This window comes from Copidosoma floridanum, unplaced genomic scaffold (assembly GCF_036245765.1).
Source record: "Copidosoma floridanum isolate Cflo_tuat_1 unplaced genomic scaffold, Cflo_Japanese_pri ptg000009l, whole genome shotgun sequence".
Lineage (NCBI taxonomy): Eukaryota > Metazoa > Arthropoda > Insecta > Hymenoptera > Encyrtidae > Copidosoma > Copidosoma floridanum.
Genome location: NW_028321886.1, coordinates 7,763,049 through 7,774,665, shown reverse-complemented (window position 1 = coordinate 7,774,665; position 11,617 = coordinate 7,763,049). Strand labels below are relative to the sequence as shown.

Sequence of the window (11,617 nt, the reverse complement as noted above, 5' to 3'; positions counted from 1 at the left end):
TACGTTTGACACGGTAAAATAAAGATAAAAACGACAGATCCAATCGGCCATCGCGTCAATCGGTATCCCCTTGTATATAGGTGCCATTTGGTTTACGGAGAACTCGAGCTTTGATTGGTTGAATCAAACCTGCTCTGTGTACATCCGTGGACGGGGTTGGCACCCCTCTGGTGTCGTTGTGCAATTAGTTAAGAGAGTCCGGCGTTGGATGGATGTACAAATCAATCGGTGCCAGAAGCCAGCCCTGCGTTTAATCGGCACTATACCGTCAAATTGGAGACGACCAAGTTGGGAGGCTCGGGCGAATGGAGTCAATCACTGAAATAACGTAAGCCCGACACTCGCCGATATCGTTTGAAAAGAGCACGTGGCACCTAATGAAACGTTCCTTTTTTTTTTCTTTGCATGATATCGACGCACATTTACACGCCATATAATAAGAGCTGGATCGAGATGGCGCGTTTATGCTTGGGCGTGTAGCACTTGCATTGATTGCGAGCAAATGTCATACAAGAGAGTCGCTGTACCACGAGGTACGAGTATACATAGGTATGCATGAGTAGGGGACAAAGCGAGTGTGTGTACATACATGTAGATGCGAGAGAGAAATGTCTGATGGTCGTGTATACATAGGATGGATACGAGAATCGGAGCGCGGATTGGCGTGAGATTGCATTTTCCTTGCTGTATCTATACGGAAAATTTATGTTGTGCACTTTGTGCGTGAACGCTCAAAGGAAGTTATTCACTTGTTGCTCCGACAATGTCATTTCGCGTTTCGACAGGCATTCGACAATTTTTTTTTTCATTTTTTTTTCATAGAAAAACAAATGTATACGGGGGGAAAAAAAAATCACCTCTATCGGATTTTATGAATAAAACAATACCGAGTGGGTTTACCATTGTGCTTTGGATCGAGTCCACAAAAACAGCCGGGCTCTATATAGCGCAGTGCAGAGTCGAGCTACACCTATTATTCTCAATCTCCGTATACACACTCCCGCCTCTCTACACGTGACGAGAGCGATGTAAAAAGTTTTACAAATGTTTTTTTTTTTTTTTTTTTATTCATTTTTTCGACAATGGTATCCTACACATAGCACAGCTCAAGTTCTCGATCAAGGTTTCATTAGACTCGTGTACATGAGCGAAACTTTGTCACCTGAGTGTATATACGCATACGTAAAATCATCAGCATCCTCGTCGTGGGCGTGTCCCAGCGAGGGAATAATCGTCGAGACAATTTTTTTTTTTTTCTTCGAGTCTCGTTGTAATAAGCATCATAAAACTCGTTTTTCTATGGATATTTGCCGTCACTTACATGGGATCGCTATCTGTTTGGTCTTGCGCATGAATTACGGAAAAAAAAAAAAAAAAAACCGAATGCGCGATATTTTTACAAAACGAGAAATCATTCATCTACATTGTTTACTTATCATATTGTACAAAGTAAGACAATGTGTTCATCTCTTGATTGTTAAAAAAAAAGTGTCAACTGAATGAAACATCTTGATTTATAATAAAAAGTAAATGACAATAAAAGTTAATGAGTTAAGGTGCTTCTGTGCACGCAGCAATCTCGCATCTGTAAGAGCAATCAGTTTTTTTTTTTTTTTTTTCAAATACACTTGATAATTTGGTTGCGGTTGCAGCTTCTATCCTCGTCCAGTTACATAAAATATCGTGCAAGTCATTCATTTATCCGCGAGTGATTATTGTTCTTTTGCATAACATTATATGGCAACCGATGGCAATCGCTCCTCCCGCGGGTACTTGATGTTAAACAATGTGATTGAAATGGTATTTTTCGTTTGCATAGTCCAGTGAATCGGAGCAAGGAGCACCTTGTATAGCGATGATGGATGCGATACACGAAGCGAAAATGAAAAAAAAAGAAAAGAAAAAAAAGTGTTATTAAGGTCGATCGAGAGAAGAAGGTTGCGTAATGGATCTAGCGTCAGCGCCGCTCGATGAGTTTTAAACGTATTTACTTTATGGTTTTTGTACGTAACTTTTTTTTCGTCATTTAAAAATACTGTACAGGTGTAAAAGAGCGTGTAAATCCTATATATACTTATAGTAGAAGAAAAATCGACAAACGCACCTCCTCTGCGCATGTACACAAGTCAAAGTATACTGATGATTCGACCATTGTCCGCCAGGTGGAATCGATTCACGTCTTATTAGAAAAATCGGTGTTTTAATCAATTTGCATCTTGAAAATGAATGACTTTGACTTTTAAAAATAAAAAAAAGTATAAAAAAAAGAATATTTTCTATATTAAATTTATTTAGCACGAGTTTAATGTGCTCCAACTATGCACAAACAATGTTTTTTTGAGCAATCCGCATGTGGCGAAATATTGTCTTGATTAGTATATAAGGAAAATTAGCGTCGTCCAAGTGTAGGGTGGTCCGATACTTCTCAGCAATCTCCGATGGACAACCTTTTCTCAGTCACGATTGCATGATTGTATAACAACCTATATCACCTTTGATATTATTACTCTTAATTCATATGATCAAGTTACGTACTTGATAAAGTCAATCACGATAAATGGAAATTGCTACAAATTTTCAATGCCATCCACGAGATGAATAACGATGATATGACGATCACATGGATGATGACAAAACAATATATTCATAGGCTCTCATAAACAGTGTGCAACGAAAATTATACCACCGCGCCATGTATGCACCTGTAGAATACCTATACATGAAATATACGTATATATGTCGTAAATATATACAGCTCTCATCCATAACCAAATAAATACATACACCCCCTTTGAAACTAATAAGTACTGGGGAAGAAGAGTAAGTGATAATACGGTATGCAGGCGCGGGTGCAACGTGAAGAAGGGGGTTGTTCCACTACGAGAATAGTTCCTCACGGAACACGGGATCTCTCAAGATCTTCCCGGTGGCTGTAGAAGTGACTTTGACCACCTTTTTTTGGTGTGTAAAAATGTATCCGACAAACACCCTCGCACCCTGCACATACATCTTTCAGGAGATAATAATTTCCCTCGTTTGGTTCAACGCGTCGTATAATGTACGAGTATCGTCCATCAACTACTTACCGTGTCGCCCTACAAAAGAGTCAAACTAGCCTCTATAAATATTCCACGTGACAAAAGAAAGACGAGGATAAAAGGGCACAGTCTCGACAGGCTTGTATCATCATCCGTATCGACTGATATAATAGGCCCTGATGGATTTCCCTCCCCCTAAAAAAATCCTTTGTCCTTCGGATAATAGCTCTGAGCCCTCTTTGGAAGATATTCCACGGCAAACCTATATACACATACTCACCCCGACTATTGGTAATGAAATTAAGACGACGACTCTTTATTTTTGTACACACGCGAAGGTTCAAGGTATTACTTGTTTTTTTTTTTTTTAAAGTTTAAGAACCATCAGCCCGTCGGATAAAGAAAATACCCAACTTTCTTGTAAAACGGGGGAAAAAAAAGCAAGGACAACAACAAGATCAGCTATAAACAAGTATACGTGACCGGACTCGCTGGCGAACGAAACTTCTTTTCTCAACATGAGGAACAAAAACAAAGAGTTGTCAAGCACGTAGCATAATATGCCTGTTATCTCCAACTTTTACCCTCCGACAACTCTTTCCCCGTGACTCACAAGCACATCGAGATAACACACTGTGTATAGTACAAATCGATAAACAAAAAGGTCTCTCTGCAACCCAGAACTGTAGGTCAAGGGTCGAGCGGAGGACCTTCGGCCGTTCGGCTCCTCGGACATATATGCACCCGTAGCGGGAAAAAACAAGGCGACAGGACAACCCACAAGTATGGGCTCGTTGCCGAATCTACACGAGCTCTCGCGGGAAAAGCTGTCGAGCAGCCCGGTCGTCTATAGGCCGGCCGTCAAGCAGACCCTGCCAGCGGTGGTTGCATCTTCGGTGGCTTCGACCTCCAGTCACAAGCGCACCCGCAGCACTGGACATCATCACCATCACGCCGCTCAACTCTGGGACAACGATGCCATGCTCGAGGTGAGAGCACTTTAAATACTACATCTTTTATCTCTGCCCATAAAAATACAAGTACCAGCCGTTTCTTTGTCCATACTCGGCTGATCTTTTCCCAAAAGACAATAGTCGTCTCTTGAGCTCAATTGATCAACCGACTGGTATCTGAATGTTAAAGATTTTGCTTGAATTGAAGGGTGTATACAGTGTTCTCAGCGCAGAGTTGTTTTAATAATTATTACTTTTATCGCTCGCGTGCGAAGATCTCAAACTATGCCAGCTGCATTACACCGGGTGTGGTTGAACGATCGATCGCCGGTGTATTATTACGTCCGTGTACGCGCGCCTGGGGAAATTATAAAAATAACCGCTTCTCGGGCGAGTATAAAAATAATAAACACCATGTACATGGATATAAGTACCTACGTTTGTGAAGTTGAAGAAGAAGAAGAAGGAAAATCAGAATTTGCTTTCAGAAAATTGGGAGCTGATTTTTTGCTTCCGCCTCCCTTTAATTGGAGGCACGTGTATATATAGTATCGTTGTTGCTGAATGATTAATTGCCTCGAGTGTCGATGGCAATAAAAAGTACGTGTATCGAAGACGGATTGTGTGCGGGTAAATTGTTAAAAAAAAAAAAAAAATAGTTGTCACAGTACAAGCATCATCATAACTTTACGTAACTTGTAGTCCGGCACGATTTTTCCTGAAACGCGGGCGATCATTGATGATTAACTTTTTTCCACGCCAACTTGAACACATCTACAATTTCCAGTGCACGTAATAACCGAACAATAATAAATTGCACTCACGTTTTTCGGATGTTTCAATGAAAAAAAGAAGAAAAAAAAAAAGATTCGTATTTTAACGACTCCTCTCGTCGTGGATGGATGCGTACCTACACTTGGTTTCTTTTTTTTTCATTAGAGTAAAACAAGCCATTCAATGCGCGTTACATTTCCGGTCGCACGTACATAATGATTTCTCGCTTGATCGCTCCTCGCGTACCTGACTAGTCGTGTCCAACTAAAAACAAATACCCCCGCAGCACATGGCAACCTACTCGCCGATCTCCAACCGATCGGCCCGAGTGTCGGCCCAACCGTGGCGCCGACGGGACTCGATGAATTCCTCCGCCGGCGCCTCGTCGGTCCGCCGACTCATAGCAGCCGTCCGGGCGGCCCCGTCGGGCCCCAGACCCCCGAAAAAAGCCGTGCTACGCCACTGCGCCGCAGTCATGCTGGGCCACGCCAGCTGGTCCGCCGCCGCCCTGCCCGTCTTCCCCCAATCCGCGGGCCTCGGGGTCCTCGACCCCGTCCACGGGCCCATCTACCTCGGGCTGCTCTTCTCCGTGGCCGCGGTCACCAGCTGCCTCGCGCCCCTCGTCGTCCACAAGCTCGGCTCCAACATCACCATCTGCATCGGCCACCTCGTCGCCCTCACCTTCGTCGGCGTGCACTTTTATCCAGAGTCAGTATATACATTGGTTTTTCGCAGTTACGGCAAATGTACATGTATAGCTTCGATATCCAATCCACAGGTGGTACCTTCTGGTACTGGGTTACGGGCTCCTAGGCGCCTGGACCAGTCCGAGTTTCCTGGCGCGCTCCTCCCACGTCAACGTCTCGGCGGCCAACCTCAGTCTGGTCTCCGCCGACCCCGAGGACCCCGACGAGACGAGGCGCGACTGCATCCTCAGGCGGCTCAACCGCGGCCTCAAACTCGGTAAGTACACCCACACCTTATATGGGTCTGGCGTTATTAAAAATAACAACGAGCAAACAACAGCCGAGGACCTGGGTCTGGCGTTCGGCTGCCTGGTGGCTTACGTCTTGATAAAACTGACGGACCCGTCTCCCGAGCCTCCACTGGCCGCGTCTAGCCAGCTGGGCATCGAGGAGACCTGCGGGGCCGAGTACTGTCCCCTCAAGTCCTACGGCTTATCGAGCGGCACCGACAACGCGACCGCGTCATACCTGTTGGCACGGCCCACGGCGTTGCCAGTGAGTACGGCGCGCGTCGTTTTGAGCGTCTGGTTGGGTCTGGCGGTGCTCGCCCTCGGCGTGTCCTGCGCCTTCCTCGACAGCCGGCTGCGCGAGCCCCAGAACACCCTCCACGATCGACACAGCCTCGGGGGCTTGATCAAGCTCGTGACAGGTGCCTTTCAAGAGCCCATGATGCAGCTCATCGCCCCCTTCACCCTCTTCGTCGGGTTCGAGCAGGGGTTCATCTACTCGGACTTTACCGAGGTGGGTTGGAATTTTTTTTTTTTTTTTTTTTTCTCCCCCTCTCACAGAGTGACAAAATGTTTGTGCGTAGGCTTACATAATGTGCGCGCTTGGTGGCGCGGGCAAAGTAGCCCTGAGCTTCCTCAGTCTGGGGCTGTTGCAGGGCCTGGCCGGGGCGACCCTGTCCATGCTCATGAGGCACATCAAGAGGCACTACGTCATCCGTGAGTGTTTTCTTTTTCTTGTTCTCAAACTCGTGGACGAATTTTTTTTTTTTTTTTTTTTTTTACCGGTAAATATATCAGTCGTAGGGTTCGCGTTTCACGCCTGCCTGCTGCTGGTCCTGCTGATCTGGAAGCCAGCGGAGGACGACCCGGCCCTGTTCCACGTGATATCCGCAGCCTGGGGTGTCTGCAACGCCATCTGGGAGACCCTGATATACAGTGAGCCCACCCCAATTGGAATAGGGATTGGAGGAGCACGTGTATAATTTGGTGACTTTTTTTTTTTTTTTTTCCAGCGCTCATAATGGGCCTGTTTCCAAACTCGTGGCAGGGACCGCTGGCGACGTCGCTCTTCTGGCGGTGGTTGGGCCTCGGGCTCTCCCTGGGGGTGTACGGTCTTAACTGCACGCGTTTTCGCGTCCTCGCCCTGGCGGCGATGCTCCTGCTGTCGGTGGTGCCGTACACCTGGCTGGAAATACGACTGGCCAAGCGTGGCAAGATCTCGTGACTCGGTCCGGCCAGCAGCCAACAGTCCGCCAACAAGCAGCAACAGCAGGAGATGCACCAGCCCAGTAATAACAGCTCGGCGGCGGCGATGCACCACCAGACGAGGCGGAAGAGCTCCCACGCGGACTGAGCGAGGCTCGTTCCATCCGGCACCTCCTCTTGGAGGCGGACGACCCGGTCCAACAGCTTGAACAGCGGCCACCAGATGCACGGCGCTGCCAACGTTTTCGTTTGCCACACGAGGCATCCGACCGAACGGAGGGTCAGCACTGGAGCGGTGGCCGCTTTTCGGTTGCACCCTTGATTTCCTTCTACCTTTTTTTTTTCTTTTTTTTTTTTTTTCAATCTTTTTTACCTTCGCGCGAGGGTGGTTTTTGGGCTTCGGAAGGTCGTTGCTTTCACATTTTTTAATACATCGACTTTGTTGCTTACTGGTCAATTCTAAACTGCAAAGACGCTTACATTAAGGTGTACTTTTGTAAAAATAATTATATCACGAGAATATGGCATACGCAAGGATCTTTCGATGCGGCCACCTTTTGTCACGGGGATGATTATTTATTACAGTGAGACCTTTTTTTTTTTTTTAACAAAAATGATCAAATATTCTACTCATTGTGATTGAATGAGATTGTACGATTGGCAAAATTGACTGTATCAACAAAAAGGCTGTGAATCGTCAAAATCAAACAAACCGCGCGTTCAACTAAAATTTGCAATATATGCCATTTCCACTTTGGAAATATTCTTTTGATGAACTTGTTTCCACCTTCATTTTTCTTACATCTGCCAATTTCGTAATCAAAATCATAGTGCCAAGCGATGTTTTTCCCGCACATCCACATCAATTGATCATCTCGTAGATATATATTATTCCCATACTGTTTTCTTGGTCAATGATCCTGGTAACAAATGTGGATCGAGATTATTTCGTTTGCTGTACACCCCCAGGGCTGGATGGAACGTCGACGCCAACGCTAAAAATAATCGTCATTAACAATGTTCGAATATTCGACAGAAAAATAGACTATGTGTATAGAAAATAAAAATTAAGATAAAACTATATTGTAATACTCGGAAAAGCCAAGGATAAACAGAGATCAAAGTATATACGCCACAGCTGTAGTAGTGGTGGCGATATAATTTTTTCATTATAAAGTTTAATACTATTGACAAAATATTACCAAATGTAAGAAAAAAAAAATAAACAAAAATGCTGGACATTTTCTCGCAAGGGTAACGCTTAGACGTATGTACTGTTACTATAACTGTCGTGTGAACAAACTCATTTCTGCGTAGGGATTAACGTGGATTTTATTATATTATACATAAATGTTCATTGCCAAGTATAATTAACGAGACTGTTTGTTATTTTCGTTGAATCAAATTTAATATTGTATGATACTATATACATGTTATAAAATTCGGTGTACGTGAGTACACGCGAGCCAACCTCGGCTCTACAGATGAGAAAAAAAATAAATAAACAAAAAAATGTTTTTTTTCACAATGGGTAAATTCAATTGCCTCGTGTAAATAGATGAAAAGCAAAACTCCATGGTTATTTGCCATTTTTTTATGCGCACTTATCTACGGGGAAATAGTAACGACACGTGTCAAATTTTTTAGAATCAAACAGCTAAAAGAGTTTATGTATCCCAAATATTTCTTTTTTAAATAAATCACGTTCACGTCGGATGAGTAAAACTGGTATTTCCTGCAACAATGTGTGTATAAATATTGGCACAACTTTTTTATCAAAATACGAAATGATGGTAGTCACCACTAATAAGTACGTCGCAGGTGCAGCAAAGTGCCGGACATTTTGAAAATTATATTGTAAGGAAACATATTTATGTACGGGTGCATAAAAAAAAAATTGTTTTTTTCAAGTTACAAAACAATTATACTTCAAGTCAGCTGCGACAGATTATAATTAAGAGTTTTCCAAGTTTTTCCCTGTGTCTAGAAAAATTCGAATTTTCAAAGCGCATATACTTGAATTATTAAAATGGAAATCACACGATATTGGGAAATGGATGAGGAAAATATGACCCTCACTTCCCTTTTTTTTCCTGCCAAACTTTGATGATTATTGATTATATTACACAGCAATTTCACTACCATTTAATATTTTTAAAAGTAAAAAGAAAAAAAAACATTTCAACCGAACTTCATAAGAATTTTATTATTGAGAAAAAAAGTTATATGAATCATGTAAACAATGAACCCGTTGATCAACAAACCATTCGTACGTATTGTAAAGTATTAAAAGTACGTGTAAATGTTGCAGTTGAAAGCGCCGAGCTTATAAAATTCGAATTTATAAGAGCACGGGAAATTTCGGAAAAAATACATACGCACGTAAAACGTGTATCGAGTTTGAAAACTTGTAGAAAGCATTTTTTTCGCAAATAAAAGAAAGAAGAAAAAAAATTTAATAGCAAAAAGCACTTGCAGTTGTTAACGTGTACATATACATATATATCAAAGCATTTTTGCAGCCTTTAAATAGAAAATAAGGAGGATAAACAAGCGAGTGCTTGCACGCAATTATTTTTTATTTACGTAATTACCTTGATACAGAAGAACAGCTTCAATACGTTACTTAACGGCACTCCGAACTTTTAAAACAACAATGCCATGTGTACGAATACCAGTAGATAATATGGTTTTAACTGTTATAGACGGTAAGAGTGTGTTTGTTGTAGTTCTCTATAGTGGTGCCATGCTCATTTGTACATGTTGTATCTATTATTAAAAAATTTATTAAAAATGCTCAATAGGACTTTCTTTATTCGTTTCTTGTACATTTTTCAATAAAATCAATTGACTGCATCTAGTTTGTTAGATTTAAGATTTAAGGCCGTATATTTTATTTTGTATCAGCGTGTATTATTATCCACCGAATCCTTACTTCGTTGAAACTGTGATTTTTTAAAAGGTGGATTTTTTTTATGCGAAATCGAACTAAAAATTGACTATTCATTTTTTCATGCGTGCAAACCAAAAACTGCGAAGCAACTTCGAATAAGAACGTGTTTATTGTATTTCACGAAATAAGTAAAAATAAATATTTACTTATTTTATAATTGACAGTACATTTACTATTTGTCGAATATGTTTTCCTCCTACAGCTTCAACGAGAACATGAGTAAGTATGGTTGATTAAATTCTGATGTATTAAATAAAAAATTAACCCGTCTGATTGGGGTACAATTTTTAATAATCTCTGAACAGAGCACCTGAAATAATGTTACCCTACATTTTTGTATAGAGATAAAAATCTTTATTTTATTTTATACTTGAATTTCGACGAATAAAAAAATAAAATGTAGCAAATCAAATTGGATACCTATACTTTGTATCAAAGAAAAAATCAATTTATTATGAAAAAAGCACGTGTAAAAGTACGTATTTCAATATTTCAACTTTAATTTATACATATATATGTATTTATTTATTTACCCACGTCTATACGAAAAGTTCAACTCTTTTATAGTCATTTTGTATATAGTAACAACACGTATATAAACACTACGTGAAAACGTTCACTATAACTTGAAATATCTATTATTGTCAGCACCGCTTAAAACGAGAAACAGAAGCGAATATACTATAAGTTTTTTCTATTTTTTTTTCTTAACAATCTGTATATGGAATAGGTAATATTTATATGTATATTTCAACAAATAGAATTTTTCTAACTACGATAGGCACACGTTCAACTCACACGTACGAGTTTACACACTCACGCAGACTCTCGCACACGTAATAAAATTAAGCACTTGACAAGCAAAATCGATTAACTTTAACAATGCCCCTTTATTAAATTTTTTTTTTTTGTTCCAATAAAAAAAATTTTCCAACGCCGAATCAACAGTATTGATTTCACATAAATTCACAAAAATATTACATGGCTATGCTTAACAATTCCTTATTTTGACTCGTTTACAATAAAATTCGATATTTATCATTTGGCAATGATAATGACAAATAAAAGCACAGGCGCATTGTTTCGAAATTTTTTTTTTTTTTTTAAGACTACTCGTATAGAGACAACGTTACAAAAATCTTTATGAAAATTATAAAAAAAATGAACGTAGCTTGAACGAGTAAATGTTTTTTTTTTTTTTTTTTTTTTTTCAATAATTCTATTGTGATTTATTTTGTATTTATTTTCAATGTATTTTCTTTCAAATATGCATCGATGATGTATTTTTTATATTTTATTATTTAATTTTCTTTTTTTTTTAACTATACGATTTCAAGGAAGCAAGCGATTACCGTATACTGGGGCGGATAAACTTTTCTTTTCGCTTATTTTCAAGTTGTAAAAATCAATTGACGAGTTAAAAAGTAAGTAAAACATTTAAAAATCAATAACATCAGAATCCTGACAAAGTATACTGTACTTTCTTATTTAAGTTTCACAGTCATATTTTTAAGTCGTTTAATTTCCTTATCTACGATAAAACTGGCACTCGTGTCGCTTCCGAAAATCCTAACAAGCCACAAGTATTAAATACTCTGATAATTGGCATCGATTCTCTTCAAGAATTGATGAAAAATATGGTTTTCCATTCACTTTCATTGATAAAATCTTACCATAAGTCAGCAGGGGGTGTCTCATTCAAAATATTTCAAGATGAAAA

At 40.4% G+C, this 11,617-nt stretch overlaps 1 protein-coding gene across 1 annotated transcript; it reads left to right on the top strand.

The window, feature by feature from the left end:
* The first annotated feature begins 3,823 nt into the window (after positions 1-3,823).
* On the top strand, positions 3,824-7,266 carry LOC106645413 (N-acetylglucosamine transporter UNC93A). Its single transcript, XM_014361262.2, has 7 exons — positions 3,824-4,027; positions 5,052-5,473; positions 5,544-5,728; positions 5,792-6,252; positions 6,323-6,455; positions 6,537-6,674; positions 6,752-7,266. Exons 1-7 carry the CDS (start codon positions 3,824-3,826, stop codon positions 6,961-6,963), a joined length of 1,755 nt encoding a protein of 584 aa, XP_014216748.2. The 3' UTR covers positions 6,964-7,266.
* Positions 7,267-11,617: the final 4,351 nt, after the last annotated feature.